At 38.6% G+C, this 20,185-nt stretch overlaps 1 protein-coding gene across 1 annotated transcript in view; it reads left to right on the top strand.

The window, feature by feature from the left end:
• LOC119428485 (plexin-A4) overlaps nucleotides 1-20,185 on the top strand; it is a 60,591-nt gene that overhangs the window by 28,330 nt on the left and 12,076 nt on the right. Inside the window, exons 4-7 of the mRNA XM_037696166.1 lie at nucleotides 4,745-4,868; nucleotides 9,404-9,557; nucleotides 11,913-12,012; nucleotides 12,261-12,375. Coding sequence (XP_037552094.1) covers nucleotides 4,745-4,868; nucleotides 9,404-9,557; nucleotides 11,913-12,012; nucleotides 12,261-12,375 — 493 coding nt within the window. The remainder of the gene's footprint in view (nucleotides 1-4,744; nucleotides 4,869-9,403; nucleotides 9,558-11,912; nucleotides 12,013-12,260; nucleotides 12,376-20,185) is intronic.

Raw genomic sequence — 20,185 nt, 5'->3', positions numbered from 1 at the left:
CTGTGGATTAAAAAAAAGATAAAACGAGAAAACAGAGTAAATGGTTAGGACTTCATAAAGAGCAAAACATCACACATGAACCCACACAATTGGCTTATGCGAGTTAGCCTTTTTTCTTCTCAGTTTAATGTAATAATAAGTGTGCTGTCTGGTGATGTGAGGAGTATTCTTGATGTAGCCCACCATCCTACACTCTTTGCAGTTGTTTAACCGAAACGGATGAGAAACCTAGCAGTTCTTTTTTGTAGGAAGACGCTGTTAAAATGATGAAGAGGTGTTTCCTTTCATTGCAGGGTCACGGCCCGTTCGTTATTGGAAAGGTTTATCATTAGACCTGTTTGATAGTTTTCTTGTTTAATTATCTCTGCTGCAAGTCTGTGACCTTCTGACTCTAAGAAGATTGTTACTGGGCCTGCAGGGAGAGCAGAACTACAGGATGTTCACGACTGTTGGGTTGTATTCCAGAAGTTGGAGTGCATTTGAAAGATGTTGATACTGATGGTTGAACGTTTGGTATTGGAAGAGAGCTTTACTTAGCAGTTCCTTGTGCCAGTTGGTTTGTTTGTGAACAAAAATGATCATATTTTAGAAGAAAAGTATTGGAAGGGCATTGGTTCGACCCCCTGGACCGACATCATCAGAATGTGGGAGGTAAAGGTGAAGCATTCACATCTTCCTCCACCCTCATTTGCCCCACTCTGGGCCCTTGAGCAAGGCCCTTAACTCCCACCATCTGCTTCCCCGGTTGTCATAGATGGCAGCTCTCTGCTCCGCACAGAGGGCTGTGGTGGCCACAAAGGGCGTCTGGCATAAAAACAATTGCCAAGTCGTCGTGCAAGGTAATTCACAGTGGCAACTCCTGAAGAAGGGAGCAGCCAAAAGAAGAGAAATAAAATGAAATAACATTAATGGTGTTCCAGCATAGGTTTAAATTATTTACATAAGTAAAACAAGCCATATTATTTCTCATGCTATTAATTGCTGCAGCATTTCTTGTCCCCCTTTGTGTAAAACAGTTAATTTGAACTCCCTTTTCTTTATGGCAGCCTTCCTGAATGGTCCAGAGAGATGCTTTGTGTTCTGCGGAAGAGATTTGCCTCTGAACTTTAATCTTAGTCACTTTGTAGACCTTAACATAAATTTAAAAATAAAATACTCCATAGCACATTAGGGGAAGAAAGAAATATCAAAATACTTTCAATAAACATGTTTTTCATAAATTGTTGAAGTGGAGTATCTAAACAAAGATATTTTTTTTGCATTAATTTAACTGCAGTCAGTATTAAAGTATGTAAAACAAGTTCCACACCAGGGATTACAACAATAGTTTGCAGCTACAAAGATAATAGTATTTAAGCTCACATAACTTAATTACTACGTACCGACATCAAAATATGGGTGTGATTGGTGAACCGGCTTTATTAGTTTGTTTTGTTCTCAAAAACAGTTATATCCCTTTTAATCATAAGTTATATTTAAAATATCTGTCTTTGCATTAAAAGTTAATTTCCTTTAGAATGTGAACAATAAAGCTCAGAAGTGAGTCTTGTTTTTCGTAAAATAAGATGTTACAGAGGATAGTGAAATAAATGGCAAATCTAAAATACTACAAATTTATTTTTAAATATAGCATCACAGGGAGTCTCATTGATAAAGCCAAAAGTGACAAATAACCCTGATTTTTATGACATTTTGGAATTGGGATAGTCAAAATTACAGTGAAACTGCCATTTTATACACTAAAACAGTAGAAGTCACATCAGTTTATAAAGTTGCATATGTGAATCAATACAAGTTGGTTTGGAAGTCCACAGGAAGTACTTTATAGTTTATTGATGTCAACAAAAACATCTATATCATAACAAACAGAAAAAGTCACTATCACTACGTACTGAGCTAAAAAACATTTTAATTGTAGTTATTTGTTCTGGGATGTTTCTGTAAAACAGGAAAACACAGTGGAAGTAAGAAGATGATTCATAAGAGTTCAGTTGTTTTTCTCTGAGACTAATCTACTTTGTAGTAACTGGCTTAGTGAATTTGTTTCATAAAAATATTCATGTTCACAGCACATCTTCCAAATAAACGAAATATGAATTCTTGGGTTTCCAGATGTTAACACAAGCAATGATTTATTAAGAATTGTAACATATTAATAGGTCCCAGACCAGCTCTTGTTGCACCCCCGCCTTTCCTCTAACAGTGCCTCGTTAGGTCATGATGTCTTGTAGCCATATTAAGATATATTAGACATATCTGCAAATGATAAAACTTGTGAGCGGCAGATCTTGACAAAGTAATTAAGACTCATAAACACTAAATCCCACGCATGAAAACCTCCAATAGAACAAAAAATATATTTGCTGCAATACAGAGATTAACGCGTTATAGCAGTTTGTCTCGTTCACTCTGCTTCTGTACACAGTTGTTTTCTTACATCATCTGTTCTTAGTTGTTTATGGTTGCAAGCGTTTTGTGGAGATGATGTCATAAACCTGACTCATATACTGCTCAGCAAGGCCTGAGGACTATTTATCAGCTTTGAGCACGTCTTGTAAATCAAAAGATTATCTGGACTTTCTGTCATGTTTGCCCTGTAACTCGTGTCAGGGTTTAAGAAATATAAACAAACCACGCAACATGTGTAAACTATAAAGTTACATTTGAATAGGTCTTAATTATCATGTTAGGAAACAGTATAAAAGGAAATACAGCATTAACTATAAACACACTTCAGTTAAATAACAAAGAGTTTTAGATTAGAAGGTAAAAAATAAATGAGACATTTTGAGTCTATTCTCCTGCACAAAATGTAACTGCTGATTAAAGCCAGTCAAAAGTAATGTGTCCTTGATTCGTTAACTATGGTTCCATTAATATATTATCAGTAGCTGTCATTCTGCCTTTTAAAATTTTCATAATAACCCTTTTTACTTGCTGTTATTTCCTCAACATTCTTCAAGGATCAAGCCACAGCATTGCATTTACTGTGACTAAATGTGTATGAGCAAAAGGTATTATTAATGTCAGTAACCTCCTAATAACTGATCACTTGTATATTTTCATGAATGAACAATTAAATCACTCACACTGATAATTCACAAAGAAACTGTAAATTCATACTAACGATGCATGCTGCTAGTCTAGACTTTGTTGTGCCACTGAAAGCACAAATACATTTTCTCCAGTGTATGCAAACCTCTTTTTTTATCTAAATGCTCAGAATGAATGAAGTTGCTAAACTGTAACAATATTTAATTGGTGTTGCTGGATCTGAACTTCTTTTTAGTAGTGTCAGTCCCACCTATATGTAAAGAGCATATTTGAGAATGCATGTTGACGTAGAAAACGATGCTCATTGTATGTAATTACTGGCGGAAATGTGCATTTCTGGATTTTCCGTGTGGCTTTTTTGCCTGGAGGCTTTTTATATGATGTGGTCCCATTAAATCAGCACTAGAAAAGAAGGCACAGACATCAATGATAGGAGCACAAAGAAACTTGAAGCGATTAAACCCCTACTCTAACCGGCTTAGTAGGAAAAGCTTCACATAGAGCCAACAATAGCTGTATTCCTTTAAATCTGGTCTGTTTGCGCGCTCTCTTTTCCACAGTCTATCCTGCACTCAATTCTCCTTTTCCTGTTCTCTCCCTCTCTCTAAACAGATTACGTCTTTTTTGGTTTCTTTATGTCTGTCTTCTTTGCAGCATGTTAGGCCGCTTAACTTTACAATGCTTTTGTCAGGTCAAAACCCACCCTCCCTAGATTTTTCCAATTTAGGTAAAAAAAAAAAAGCCTCTTTTGTGAAAGAATTTACTGTATCTCATATGTCAACCACCTTGAAAGTCTTTCTTTTGAATCATTCATTATGACCTCTTTCATTATTTTACTATTATTTTCTCTAAAGACGTTTCAGGGGCTCACTGTGAATTGGCCAGATTGTTAATTGCACTACACGTTTCTCTTTTTAATCAGTAGGGGATTAAACTTGACTACGTTTATACAGGGATTAGACACGAACAAGAATGTGTTGTGTGCAAAGAAAATAGTTGAACTTGTACCAGCTGGTTTCTCACAAGATAAACGGTTAAAAACGTAAAACGTATAAAGAGACTTCTATCATAATATTCCTTGTGAAAACTGTCAACAACAAAAGTTTTTGGCAAGAATGAATGAAAGATGTGTCGTTCTGTAGAATGGCCCAGCCGTGTAACCAGGGATAGAATTTTGGAACAAGAGAAAGTAAATTCCTCCTTGAGCACAATGCCTCAGGCCCTTCTACTCCTCAAACCACTGTAACAGACTGGTTTAGACCTCCTGGTCTGTGGTCTGGTTTTAAGAGAGGCAGTAATTTATCCTACCTCCCACCACCATCCACCTTTCCACCTGGATTTGGCATTGCCCATGAATGCCAGTCATTAAGATGTCTGCACAAAGCCTATGACTACCTCTTTCCCAATGGGCTGGCTCTACTTCCACGTATAGAGCCGCCTTTGTTTTATATGCAACTGCTCCCACCATTGTAGTGAACGGGCTTTCATTGTGTCTGGTTTGTTGCCAGAGAGAGGAAATATGATAAATGTTTCTAATGCCACCTGTTTGAGAAGGCTGGGACATTCCTCGTTCCCCAGATGCCAACAGGTAGAAAAGACGTAGCCCTGATCAGGTTACTGTGTGCATCTTTATGTGTGTATTTGTCAACTGTGAATAAAATCCCTTCTTTTTTTTTCCGTCTTCTTTCAGGTGCACCAGAAAGGAGAAATGTGAGCGCTCATCAGAACCCCGGCGCTTTGCTTCAGACATCAAGCAGTGTGTGCGTCTCAGTGTCCACCCGAACAACATATCGGTTTCCCAGTTTAGCGTCACGGTGAGTGGATAAAAATAAATGCGTCCGTTATTTCCACTGAAGGAGAAACCACTGACGAATGTTCCATGGCATAAATATGTATGCTTTATTTGTAAAACATAGGGGACAGACTTTTCTTTTAAAGATTTTAAACAAACACTGCTAACTGTTAATTAAGCGTGTTGTGTGGCACCAAAAACATTTATAGCAAGTGAATATATTGCATTGGTTAGAAAAACACATCAAGCACGCAACCAAACGTTTCTTTCAGTTGCGCCACATTTTAGTAAATTTTGATAGTAGCTGAATATGCTACAAGTGAGAAAATCTCGTCTGGCAGATTGACAGTATCACTCTCAAGCATAATTTGTAATACAATGTAATTAAGCTCTAAGTACTATTGAGTAGATGTGTTAAATTTCTGGTGCCTCATATCGTCTTAGCGCCTGCCAATGCCCATCATTCATCTCCTGACCTCACAACTTTTAGTTCTAACTCATGAAAATTCTCTCCAAACAAATGTCAACAATCATTAACAGCATGCAGTTCAGCTCAGCTATGTTTTTATGAGTCTTGGCAGCTAAATAAAAGCTCTTTCACCCTGTGGGCATTTTACTCTGAAACAGCTGCCAACAGTTGAGTTTTATTTTTTTTATTTATTTAGTTTTGCTGTGTATGTGTATTGATTAGTACACAAGGAGCTGCGACCCCTTGTAACAAATATGACTCTGCAGGAATTAAAACATTGTTTCATAGCTTATATATAAATGTTAAATCCAGCCATATACACATTGCTAGGACCAAATTTTATTCTGCATACGTGAAACCATTTCTAATTTAATGTTTATATTTTTACATACTTTGGACAGCTTGTTGTTTGAATAGTTGCTGTTGAGGGAAATATGTCCCTTTCACCCTGCTTTATAGTTTAATGCAAATTTTTAACCAAATATATGGCTGTAAAAGTTTGTAAGTAGCTTAAATTTGTTGCACATTTGCATTAGCTGAATACATGACCTTGTGTTTATTTCAATGCATTCTCTTTTTATGGGATTGAAAATAATCAAGTAAAAAAGATGAAGACCTGTTTTAAACGCAACAACGAATGATGTGAAAATCACTGATTTTAACCAACAGCAAGTCGCATCACCTGTCAGTTCGCTTGGGATTGATCTTTTAGGGATCATTTTGAATTTTATAGATGCAGAATAATTTTTATAATTATCCCAAGCCAAACCAGAATGACTCACTCCATCTGTGTTTCTCAGAGGGCCAAACTTGAACAGATAATTGTCAGCCATACAGCTCAGCATCGCCTAATGATATTCATAGGTGTTTGTGTGTAACGTTGCTGAGTGTTTAACCTTTTTGCACGCACTTGGCATCCAGCTGAATGCTGGGAAGAGTCCACTTCTTGACCTTTATCTTAATAAATATTTATTTGGACAGATATAGCTGAGGAATACTTCAAAAGACCATCACTCCCATTTTGAAAGAAATAAAAAAAACATCCTCTTTATAAAATAAATAAAAGTAAGACATAAAGAAAGCGAGAACTGGAGTAAGTTAAAGCACTCATGGTCAATTTTATGAGAGATGTTGTGCAGGTGTTCTGCTGCTGCTTTCTTTTTGTTGAACAGTAATATAATAGTGCAGGTCAGCCCTTCTGTGCTGCCGAGGCCATATTCAGCTTCTCATCACAAGTATATGACTAGCTACATCTCAAAACAGTGTTTAGACCATTGCCTTTCTTCAGACAGTGTTTTCCATCAATATGTATATTTTGGTCTTGACCCTGCTCCACCTTCTTCCATAATCACCTCTTCTTTTATTCAAGGACAGTTTTCTTTCTTGCCTTTTACTCCACCTGAGGCCATTCTTCCCAAGAAGTTGAAAGAGCTAACACAGCATTTTCAAATGAAGAAAAAAGATTGTTTTTTTTTTATTTTGTGAAGAGTGTGCTATTCTTTGACAGTCCAGTATCTATGCATTCCTGCTGTCCTTAATTTCAAGTTCAAAGATCACGTTCAATGTTCGTTATTGTCAGTCGCATCACATGTGGTACATGAGGTGGAACGAAATTGTGTACGCAGGGTTTCATTCAACAATAGCAAAATTGTAAATTATAAAAGAGACATTAGTAAGGATCTAAGATATAAACTAAGAATTACACTAAACTAAGAAATATGGTAAACGCTAATATAGTAGTCCCTCGTTTATTGCAGGGGATTTGTACCTTGAAGCCCTGTGATAAGTGGAAAACCATGAAGTAGGAATAGTAGTACAAATAGTAAGTAGTTGTATGTATATATATATATATATATATATATATATATATGTATATAAAGGTGTTTTAAACCCTTCTCACAGTCTTGCAATATTCTAATCAATGTTTCTAATAAACGCTCTAAAAGGGCACCCAGTGTCATGATTTCAGCTCTGTGCCTCCGTTGCTCTTTGCCACTGGCAAGCGCTCTCAGCCACACCCACTTCTCCGCTCTGCACAGAGAACAGCTGATCAGCTGCAGGAGGAAGCTTTTTCTGCATATGTGAGCTGCACAAAGGTGCGGCAGGTGCTAAATAATTTAAAATTATTTTAAATAAAAATGCTATGCCGATTGTGCGGCTCATCCATCAATCAGCCAATTATGTGTCATGTCCAATCTTATTTTGAAAAACTGCGATAGAGCGAGTCCGCAAACAAACGAACCGCTAAGTAGCGAGGGACTACTGTAGTGCCAAACAATACGCTGAACAACAGCAGCACAAGCGTGAGTCTGCGTGAGTAGATGTGTACGAATGAATACAGCAGCATAAAATAAATCAGCAGCATGAGATCAGCAGCATGGATAATCAGCAGCACATATCACCAATTCAAGTGACATTATATTGATTTTTTTTCTTACAGTGATAATCCTGGTTAGGGATTCCTGAGTCTAACAACTTCAGGGACGAAGCTGTTCATCAGTCTAGTGGGCCTACACTTAATGTTCCACAGTTTTTTGCCTGAGGGGAGCAGGGTAAAAGTGTGTGTGCTGGGTGAGTGAGGTCCTTCATGATGCAGGTGGCCCTCTTCCTGCATCTGGAGGTGTAGATGTATGTGATGGTGGGGAAGCTGACTCCAACAGACTTCTTTGCAGCCTTCACCACTCTCTGCAGAGCTTTTCTTTCTGCAGCTGTGCAGCCTCCATGCCACACATTGATGCTGGAGCACAGGATGCTCTCCACTGCACACCTGTAGAAGGAGGTGAGGACTGAGCTTCTCAGTCCAGCTTGCCTCAGCCGCCTGAGGAAGTAGAGTCTCTGATGTGCTTTCTTGATCAGGCTGGTGGTGGTGTTAATTGTTCACTGTTTTGTTTTTGTTTTTTAGTAGTCTATATTCATTCAACTTTCTCTATTTTCCCCGCCCTGAAGCAAAGGGGGAATATGAAATAGCCTCCTTCTATTTGTCCATGTTGTAAGCATAACTTGGAAAACTTAAGTGGCATTTTGGTGTGTCGCTACAAAAAGTTCCTTTCGAAAATTGGGTTGCCATGTCAAAATCAAAGATGGCTACCATTATATATTTATACATGTAAACTTTGTGAGTTGGATAATTAAAAAAAAGCAATGCACCAACTTCCAGTTTGTTGTGTGACTGCATGTAGGTGCAAGTAAGGTCTGTATGACCCCCTGGCTCTGCCATTGTGCCTGGTGGTGGATAAAATTGCTCCCTCCTTTCACCAGGATCTTTCACTCTGCGCAACCTCAGACAAGCAAAATACATAAGTAAATAAATTTTTCTTTTTTATACAAAGTGGAATTTGTACCTACTTCATTATCTTCCAACAAATACATGAAGGCTTACTTGTATTCTCTGTTCAATTCCAGTCCAGAAAAACATTCATCCACAAAACTACAAACATTCACGATTCAAATCCTTCAGCGACAGACATTGGTGTACTGTTGCTATCTCTTACTTTGAATTTTGTCCTTGAAATATTTATGTATTTTCTATCTCAGGCATCTTTTTTCTCCTCATATTGGCAGAAACTGAAAACGCTGAGAAGTAAATTACAGGAGGTAGTCATGGCCATTGTATGACTTTCAGTTTTAAACCGGTCTTTGTACCTTTTTTTGTTGTTGTTGTTTTTGCAGTAGTAGCTTCACATTTTTGGGATATTTGAGTACAATGTCCATCTAATGGCTCATTCAGACATTCCAGAGTAACTAATCTTCAGATGACTATTTACTCTGCTTTGAACCTGCAGCTGTCCCTCTGGAGAATTGTGTTACAGACATTTTTAGAAACGTATTGATTCGAATTGATACGACGTGCTCACCATGTAACAACTGAAGTGCAAATCTTGCTGATATCTCAGTGTGGTTTAACATTTTATATGTCAGACTTCATCTTTAGTTTTTCTAATGGTATTATAAGTAATTACTGCATTAAGTCTGTTAAATGATTCTTCTCTTTTATCCCATATATAATTTACACCAATTGATTCATGAACTAATCATGCACAGACCAATTATCCCTCACACATCTTCCTTCTTTTTTCTATTTTCATCAGTTGGTGCTGGAAGCCCACAACGTCCCAGAACTTTCAGCAGGTGTCAACTGCACCTTTGAGGATCTGGCTGAGATGCATGGCCTGGTGGAGGGAAACCGGATCAGATGCTCCTCTCCTGCTGAGAAGGAAATGCCACGCATTATTGTAGACAAAGGTGAGAAGTCACAAAGCAACCAACCAGCATGAAGACGATACTATTCCATACAAGTCCCAATGCTTAGACTTTTTTCTTTGTATGCATAATGAATACGTAAATTATAAAAAGAGATGGAAAATATTTTTGTAGCAATGAGTTCCCAAAGTTGGATATGTTTTTGTTTCATAAGGTCAAAACTTTAAGAAATTGTCCATCTGTTGCTATGATGGCATAGTCATGTACAAGGACTTGACAGAAAATAAATTATACATATGTAATGTTTGTCTAAACCATCATAGGTACTTCAAAGATGACAATTATCTGAATTTTTAGAACCATAATATAAAGAAATGTGGTTTAAACATTTTTAAAGGGCTGTAACTACAATAAAGCTATTTATATAATATAATCTGCAGCAGTACACAAGTATGCTCGTCTGTCACTAATGTATACAGTCATTCTGAAGTTTTCTCTTGACAGTCCTGGGGCAATATGTTCTCTGTGAAGTATTTTTTCCTCACTGTCATCAGCAGCTCAACAGGCCTCGGAGCAATGCCTCAGGACATATTTAGTAACTAAATGAGCTTTAGTTATTAGTCTGCTGTGGAACTTATTTACCTTCTTCACGTGGGTGAGCTCCAGAGGGAGTGATGGAATCTTGGTTACCCACAGAAATGTGTCAGGCTTTACCGCTGAATGACTTCATTATGGTATTTCATCTAACATGTCGCTTAGTGGTTAAGTTTCCACAGATGCTAACAGTTAAAGCAGTTCTGACGACATTCATTAATATCCTCACTCTGGAGCTGGCTAAGCTGGTCTAATTGAACAAAATTCTCATTTCACAATTGCTATGCACAGACCTTTAAGTGCTTTGTGTCGGCATATAAGAACAAGACAATACTGCAGGACTTTAAAAAGAAATGACTAAAATTGAGAGTAACACGTTCTGTTTCAATACAGCTGATGAGAATACTAAATGAGCTTTGGGGAATTGTATATACAGTAGTCTGTCGTTTATCGCGGGGGATCCGTACTCTGGAGACCCGGGATAATGGGGACTGAATGTCATGATTTCAGCTCCTTGCTTCCTCTGCTCTTTGCCACCTGCAAGCGCTCTTGTCCACGCCCACTTCTCCGCTCTGCACGGTGAACAGCTGATCAGCTGCAGCTGGAAGTTTATCCTGCAGTTAGGGTTGCACAATGGTGCAGCTGGTGCTAAATATTTTAATATCATTTATTTTAAGTAAAAATTTCATGCCAATCTTTCAGCTCGTCCATCAATCAGCCATTGTGTGTCATATGCAATCTTATTTTGAAAAATCGCGATAGAGCGAGTCCTTGAAAAACGAACCGCGAAGTAGCGAGGGACTACTGTATTTGTTTATTGTTTGTAAAGTCAGTCTGGTAATGATGTCGTCATACAAACAAAAATGTATACTACAAATATGAAGCTTTGTTGCCTAGACTTGCAAGCATTTATAGTTTTCCTGATTTAGGTAAATGTATTGTGTTGAACGCTTTCATGTTCCATTTTTAGCATTACTCATTATTCCAAACTTGGTTCCTGGAGAGAAATGGGGCTCACAGCAGATGGAGTGAGGAGAGAGGGAGGGATGGATGGTGTTAGCGGGCTTCAAGGTAACATTTAAGTGGCCTAATTAGGACAGATCCGTTGTCAGCAGTGCTTTACTCTGATTGATGAATGATTCCTTCTTTGTTAGAAAGATGGAGAGAGACAGGGGAGAAGGAGTCACAGTGTGGAAAGGAGAGAGACCTGTGAGTAAAGATAGTGGCAATGAGAGGGGGAGGTATAGAGGTAGTGTAGAAAAAGAGCAGGTAGATATGTTGGATGTGTTGCTGAATTAAACATGAACTCCTTCATTAGAGCTAGACAAAAGCACAGCAAATACAGATGAGGCGTGAGCTCATATGCACATACACTTATGTAAACACACACACATTTCGTATTTCATGTTCTTTTAACTTGTCAAACATACTTTCAAAGACATTTCACTGGGAGTATTGTCCATCCCAAGGGAAATTTGTGTGCAGCAACTTTGCTGCTTGCTGCATGAATAAAGAGATTTAACCCAACTAAAGCCTTCTGAAATGCTCTCCTTTAAAGATATTGCCTTTAGGAATGCAACAAGAGGTTCACCTGTTGCTTCACTTTGTTTTATTATTATTATTGGAAAATCTATAATTGGATGCTTTTAGGAGATTTAAGCAAGTAAATGGAATTATCCACATAAAGGCTTAAAATTGTGTTCAGAACACTAATCGCTTAAGGAATGTGTTTTATGAAAAAGGTGTTTTTGTTTGTTAATGTGTCTGAAGTATTGATTTTTGATTGTGATCTCTTTCTTTCAGGTGACCACCAGATTGTGCAGCTTTATCTTAAATCCAAGGAGACGGGCCTGGCTTTTGCAAATACCAGTTTTGTTTTCTACAACTGTAGTGTGCACAAGTCGTAAGTCCCGTCTACTAATAACGTTCAAGTGCACTTCAGTCACCATTTATATCATTGTTTGATTTACATTTTTATGTCCTAATAAATAAGTCCAAGAATGAAATGGTGGACCTCATCTTTTTCATTCAGCTTTTAGTTTGATGAAAAACACTTAAGGTCCTTAAGATGATGAAACTTTTTATTTAAGTTTACTTTTCTTAATGTTCAGTAATTCTAAGCTGTCGTCGGTCTAATTTGTTCTGTTTCAGATGTCTGTCATGTGTGAGTAGTCCCTACCAGTGCCACTGGTGTAAATACAGACACGACTGCACCCACGACCCTCGCACTTGTTCCTTTCAGGAGGGGAGAGTGAAGAAGCCCGAGGTGAGTCTCAAAGAAGAGGCTTTTTTAATTTTATTATTATTATTTTCTGTTCAGACAATAGACCTCATTGTAGACCATATTGGGGGTAATAATAGGCCACAGAACACGTAGAACCTATAGAAAGCATTTTGTTTCTGACTTATTTTAGAGGTGTTTCTAAGGATTCTCATTTTCTACTTGTATGTTTATACTAGGGGTGTAACGATACGCTAAAATCACATTTTGGTTCGGTTCAGTTTCAAGGAGGGCTCGGTTCGGTTAATTTTCAGTACAAAAAAGGCCAAAATGAAGACTTACAAAATGTTTATTTTTAAACTATGCCAAGTAAACAATACGTTTGTATAAAAATAAATAAAAGCGACCCATTTGGATGATATTTTAAATAAAAGACACACTTTACAATAAATAAACTATACTAACAGTAATACAAATCTTAATAAATACAATAACAGAACCAGAACAATAAGCAGCAACAGACCGTTTACAATCTAACTAATCAAGTTTTAAGTTTTTGGCCAAAAACACCAACTTGTCCACATTTTCTGCCAAAATCATAGATCTAGTTGCAGTGACATTATCTCCAGCAGTGGAGAAAACAGCTCACTAACAACAGTAGCAAGAATAAAGAGGTAGAGCTTTGCTAATTTTGCAGTGTGGCTGTATTTGGTCTCATTACTCACAACCTCTTGGACCTGCTCCCACCTGTCCCTGGAAAAGTTCAGAGTTCACTCATCACAGACTTCTTAACTGGAAGTGATCTCTGGTGGATTTCTCTGAAGAGGAAGAAGACTCAGCTGCTAGCTCTGTCCCAGACTGGAAATAAAACACAAAGAAGTAAAAAATAAAAAATAAAAGAGTTAATAAGATTATAATTTTAAATAAAAAAAGTTAATTAGATATTAATAATAAAATAACAATACCTCTTCTTGAACGGCCATCATTTCTGTTATGAGGTGGTTGAATCTCTCGTGTATCATCATCAGGACAGGACTTTAATCTGGTCCAGGGCTTGTTGACAGTATCAGTTTTAGCTTTTTCATAAAGTGCTGATATAACTATTTGGCTGAAGTGTTGATGTGATGGATGTCGTAGCGGGGCTCAAGAACTTTAAAGCCGGCGCATCAACAACAGAAAAGGTTGTTTAAACGCTGTTGTTATCGGTCTTTGCACCAATCAAGCTGCTATTCTGTAGACGAGACGTTCATGTTCGGATTATGTCGTTTCAAGTGCGTTAACAAGTTAGACGTGTTGCTGCTGCAGAGCCAATCTCAGTGAAACAACGTCGACACACAGCTTTGGATTTGTCCACTTGTCTTTTAACAAGAGCCATAATGTTGCCAAACAGGAGACCACAACGACATGCTAGAATGCTAATGCTGCGTGTGCTGCAAGATAATAGCGCCGTGCTGAAACACGCTTAGGAACTTTAGTTTCGCGGCACATAATCTATTGTTAATTAAATTTAATTAATGAAAGAATAACTGAAACGGTATGCATGTGGACAGAACCGAACACGCCGTACCGAAACGGTTCAATACACCCACGTGTACCGTTACACCCCTAGTTTATATGCTGCCAAACTATAACCTATAACCCGTTTTTGTATTCTGTGTCGTGAATCGTCAAAGCTATAACACGTGTTGAAGTAAACGAGGAAAAGTGTTTGCCTAAGTGAGACTAATGTCTGTCTGTGGAGATTTCACATGCAACAAGACTTGTGTTAAAAGGATTGAAGCACCTTTCAGCAGTAGTGCTTCCATCTGGCGTGAGTCTTTTGGCATGTTTCACTTTTGAGAGCACATCAAAGGGCAGTGGAAGCTAATAAAACTGAGTCATTTCCACATGCCCATTCCTATTCCCCACAACAGCTTACTCTTTGTGAATTATCAATAATATTGGCAGGCAGTCTTTTCCCGACGAAGCTGAGCTCACTGTAATTAGGCTTCTTTGCAGAGGACAAGCTGGACGGGGTACTTTCAGTGAGTGGCCTCCAGCCCGGCCACTCTTCAACATATGAAAAGATTTTACTATGGTTTAGAGTCACTAAAGGAGCCTTTGCAGGAAAGCACAGAGGTCAAGGAAGTTTGAGATTTGTACCTTCGATTTAGACTTGTAGTGATTTAGCAGTGCAGATACAATATTTGCAAGTTCACTATATACATTTGTACTTTTAGAGGATATTTGTGTTTGAGCGGTTATCTGCAATGTTTGCTTGCCCGTACTTTAATTCCCAGTGGCTTTCAGAGGGAGGGTTTTACAGGGAGTTAGTGGCCTGTTAATCCTAGCCTGAGGTGAGCTATGATGAAGATCACTAGTACTCATGTCTGGGTTGGCAGACGCCACTCGATGAGCAGGGACAAGCTTAGCCAGATTGTTTCCTTTGATGAGCAGTCTGCTCTCATTTGTGCTATTCCACCCATTTCTCCCCCAAGCTATTCAACCTGCACAGACAATATTATTTTCTTTTTCTGTCGTTTCCATTATCCTTTTGAACCGTCTGCTCAGTTGGGCCCGAACACGAATCTTTGCAGGTTTGTTTCCAATTAGCCCAGCCGCTGGTGGTCAATATTGACTCGGGTTAATAATGTGTGAATCCTCCTCTATTGTGTCGCACGCTGAAAGGAAACCATAAATAAAGAAACAACGGATTTAAAACGCAGGTGTTGTGCTGGCTTAATGAGTTTTAATTTGCTTTTAATTAACCCTTTAAATCCAGGGTGATGTTGGATGTTGTTTTGAATTAATAGTAGAAAGGCACACATGCAGGCTTAAGAATATGCACACACGCACACCCCATTCAGGCAATCATTCTCAAATTTAGAAGAAGACAAGTCAGGTTTGGTCAGTGAAATGAAATGGCTTTTTCTGCTGATGATGAATTTTGTGTACTATTACAATTAAGGGATTTCAGGCAGTGATCGCAGTAATCCCTTAACTCAATGTTAACTCCCTATTGGTTACCTCCCTACTGGTTGAGCATGTTGTTAGTATGCATCCCATGATGGAGTTGAAGCCAGGACTGCGTGTTTTATTCATGCCAACAAAGATATGGGCAAAGGGATCAGACTACTGCCTGTTGGCACATTAACCAAGGCCATGCCTGTCTTTGCCCCCATACCTCTCAAGGACTTAGTGCCCTGACAAAAACCATGCATGCAGCACTTTCTTGTTGCACTGATAAAAGAACCAGCAGTTACTCGTCACTATTTAAGTCAACTGTTTTAATACAAATTGTTTCTTCTTGTTTATGTGCTGGACAGTATTTGCCTGAATATTTAGCTTTTTCAAACTGCGTCTTCAATCCTAAAAGTACATAGTCTCTATGCGAAAGTGTTGAAACTGAGTGCACTTCCTGTTCTCCTTGTCTGATGGAAACCACAGGAAGATGTTACTTTCTTCTGCTGCTGTCTACAACTCAGCATGTTCATATCCTGAGCTGCTGCCAAATCTTACACTTATATATTCAGCTGGTAGGGAGACGCAAGACACACAAAATATTAATGTCACTCAATACACGTCTCCATCTCTTGATTTATGCTGTACATCTTCATCTCTTTGCATTATTTACTTGTTTGCTGTACTGCGGTGATCAATGTTGTGGAGTTTGTTTACCAGGAACGTATTGATCAAGTGATCAGGATAATTTTATTAAAGAAGCTAAACGCCAACGGTAATGGTTATAAGCTGCCCTTATTAACCAAGAATGGTAGAGAGAAGTGATTTGTTTTGATTAATAGACAATCAATGATATACGCTGGTTACGCCTTGACAAATCATCACACACAACATGGAGAAATCTAAAGAAAAGTGGTAGACGCTAGTTGAGATAAAAAGCAAATTAAAGTTTAAATTAAATCCCTATAAGGTGGAAAAAGAAGAGCTTACATAAAAATACACTAATGGCTAATTTACATTTAAATAAGCCTTAAAATGTTAAATATAATTAATTTAGATTGTCAAAATTTATAAATTAGCATTCAGGGATGCAAGACTATTTTCTGTTCTTACATCCATTGATCTACTCTCTATTTCTGTAAAGACTTTTGATAAACATTAACAATTCCTTTGACCTTATATTAAACTGCTTTAGATTGTCTTGCAAAACTTTAGTCTTGTTTTGGGCTGATCATTTAAAAACTCATCTCTCACATCACTGCACTTTAGCAGACAGTATTTGACAAGTCGTTTTAAAACATTTGAGATACAGTATTGTGGAGTTTTAGAAAAGGGAAAATATCTGCAGTAAAGAGTGGACAAGTGCAAAGTTATTTGTAAAAACAAAACATGTATAAAAGGGTGAGGAATGAGTGGTGGTGGGAAAAGATGGCGAAGCAGCGGCAGGAAGGTGGAGCAGAAAAGTGTTTTTGCTCCTGGCTCAGTTGGATATAACATAACAGAGACTGGGAATCTTTTGGTAACCACATGATGTGTGAGTACATGTATAAAAACTCAAGATCCTCTTCATCTTCGCACCTTACACTACTATAATTATGGGAGTTTTTCTCTCGTTCTTTCCATTGCCCTTCCTCCCTCCCTCCGTAGCTTCAAACTATGCCAAGGGCTTTTACATTCACAGCTCCCATTTTGCTTCCTACTCTGTCACTTTCCCTTTCTCCACCCTTCACACCTCCCACCAGCCTCTAATTATCAGATCTAAGTAGGTCCCCAAGAAAAAAAAAAGAAGTCAGGAAAAAGTAGGAAGAAGAACCCGTGAAGAGGTCTGACTAGAAAAATGAGAAGGGTCAGCGAGCTGCATATGTGTGATGGACCAAACTGCCTATTTTTAAGACTGCATAAATGAGGAGAAAAACAAGGAGCTGGGAACAAGAAGAAAGGATAATTATCCTCAAAAAAAGAGGCGCCAACTTTTGTCAAAGTCATGGATTATGCTATTATGAGTCATGCTATTCACAGGTGCTTTTCTCGTTCTAGCCCTCCTTGATTACAGCCCTGTCACTGACAGTCATAGTGTGCACTTTAAGTATTCTTCCCTTACATCAAAAATGCAGTCTGTGTTTTTTGTCAAGTAAAGACTAATGAATATAAAGATTAAGATAAGGCAAAACTTTTAACCTTTGACCCTTTAAATACCAAAGACTCCAAATACTGTTGGTTAACCTACATAAACACAACCGACAAAATGAAACAAGGGCATGTTGACTAGATAGATTAAACTCATCCAAATTTCATTTTTCCTATTCATGATTACTGTTGTCATCTTTTGTAAAAAATTATAGCCAAATAAGCAAAAAAAACCTAATCAGAGATATTATAATATTTGCCCGACATTTTTCAGTCAGGTCATCTGGACAGTTCCTTTTTTTGTCCTGAAATGTTTCGCCTGCGATCCAGAAGGCTTCATCAGTCAAGGAAACACAAAACACAAAACTGATTCTTCCCCCAACAGCTTACTTCAAAGTGGAACAAACCAGTTATGTTGGTGCTAAGATGGTCTCTTTGTCACGCCCCCTCCTCCATTGCCGGCCCTCTTCCTTGTTGACAGTCGTGTCAAACTGGTTGAAAACAACAAAGTCCATGCTCAATAATCCAGGTATACAATCAAACATTTTTCAGTCAGGTCATCTGGACACTTTCTTTCTTTTTCTTTTTTTAAAATTATATTTGATGTCTGGATATCATCTCGGGACCCCCAACTTGCTACACAAAGTGGAGCCCCAACCCAAACTTAAGGAACCACAGAACTGATCGTTGCCCAGTGGCAAAAACATCCGTTATCTGTAAGTAGTCCAATCTGCCATGGTTTTAAGAGCCATCAAAATAAAGTGTACTAAAATTAACCTTACACTAGCAAAACAAACAGTAACACCTCTGTTTAGGAGTAATTCCTCTGTTGTCTTAAATAATCTATTTAAACAGGGTGTTAGTTGTTTTCACGAGAAATCAGGGAAGCAGAAGTGTTGATGAAAATACTTTGTCACAATTGAACTCCCCACGATAGGTGGAAATCCACAAAACAGGGACATTATATTTATTTTAGTATTTATGTACATATATTTATTTATATCCTCCTTCAAAGTTCAAGGTTCTTTGTCATTCGCATCACATGTGGTACATGAGATGGAACGAAATTGTGTACTCACGCTCCCAGTTACACCCAAAAATAGCAAAAATATAAAGTATAAAAAGAAATGGTCTACAAGGATCTATAGGCTAAACACTAATAATGTAAAATACAGCAGCCCTAACATGAGTCTGCTGTGAGCAAATGGGTATGAATACAGCAACTTAAAGACAAGAAGTCTGCAGTATGGATAATCAGCAGCACAGATAAGTCACATATCACAAATTAAAATGGCATACAGTGATTTTTTTTTCCTTACAGTGATTTTCCTGGTTAAAGATTTATGAGTCTAACAGCTTCAGGGTAGAAGCTGTTCCTCAGTCTAGTGGTTCTACACTTAATGCTCCTCAAAATCCTGACTGAGAGGAGTGGGGTAAAAAGTGTGTATGCTGGGTGAGTGGGGTCCTTCATGATGCAGGTGGCCCTCTTCCTACATCTGGAGGTGGGGAGGTTGACTCCAGCAGTCTACTGTGCAGCGTTCACCACTCTCTGCAGAGCTTTTCTTTCTGCAGCTGTGCAGCCCTCGTGCCACACGTTGAAACTGGAGGCGGCGGGGTCTGACAGAGCGGTGGCCTTCGCCATCCTTCCCCCGCTTGAGTGGGTCTCCTCCTCCGGTCCCGGAGAGGCGAGTGTGAGGACACAAGCAACATAGAGGAAGATCTCCACCGGCAGCCACGCCCTGCAAGCGCAGTGGGCTCGACAGGAGGAGGTGCCCCCACGGACGCACGCCCAGAGGCATTTGGACAGGGAAGGAAGGTGGGTGAGGAGGGCTGTACGGATGACGGAAGTACAGACGCTAGAAGTACGGACGCTGGAAGTACAGGGACTGGGCTGCCCAGTCTTTAAAGAACACAGCGAAAGAGGCCAGACAGGCTGATGCTACAGTGACAGAGCCAATCAGCGCCCGGGATACAGAGCACAATGCTCTGGTTGGTCGCCTTCCATCAAACAGCCAATCGTGTGTTGTGTACAATCTTATGTTGAATACCCACGAAACAGTGCGAAAGTCGAACCGCAAAGTATTGCGGGACTACTTTTCACACACGAGTATATTTCTTAAACTTCACAAATGAGTGACTGGGTGAAAAAGTCAAACGTTTATTACTTGTATACACTGTAATTATATCTTCTATTTTGCCCAATATCAATGATAAAGTTATTGAGGTAAATGCTCATGTGCAGTCTGTCAGTAATGTTTGGGACTGAAACTGTTTGAGTGATAATGAACCTCTGACATTACAACAACCTTACCATAAACCTCCACAGAAACACTGAACATCACTGCCAATAACCCCAGTGTTTTGATACAACTAGCAAATACACGTGTGCTTATAACCAATAAAGGTCCACTTGGCCTCAGCCAGAACTTGCAATGATCAGTGTGTTAGTAAAGTATGTCTGCAGCTGCTCTCAGATGTACTTGCATGGTTTTAGCATCACATCTACATCATAGATTTTTCACTTTTATTGATAGTATACTGAAAGATGTTTTAATTCTGCATAACATGTAAACATTTGTCTGACTTTTATTGATTTTGTGTGCACGTCACAAATAAAACTTGGTGTCTCTTGTGTGCATGGATGCATCTGCTTTAAATTTATGAGGCAGATAAGTTTGGTTTATGAATAGAATAAAACTGTGTGCTGGCTTGTGCCAGATGAAGACATTAGACTACATTGATTTGTAGTTGTGTGTGTGTGTGTGTGTGTGTGTGTGTGTGTGTGTGT

Source organism: Nematolebias whitei, chromosome 22, assembly GCF_014905685.2.
Source record: "Nematolebias whitei isolate Nwh7 chromosome 22, NemWhi1, whole genome shotgun sequence".
Taxonomy (NCBI): domain Eukaryota; kingdom Metazoa; phylum Chordata; class Actinopteri; order Cyprinodontiformes; family Rivulidae; genus Nematolebias; species Nematolebias whitei.
The sequence above is the reverse complement of the archived record's forward strand: the minus strand, read 5'-3'. Positions and strand labels throughout refer to the sequence as shown.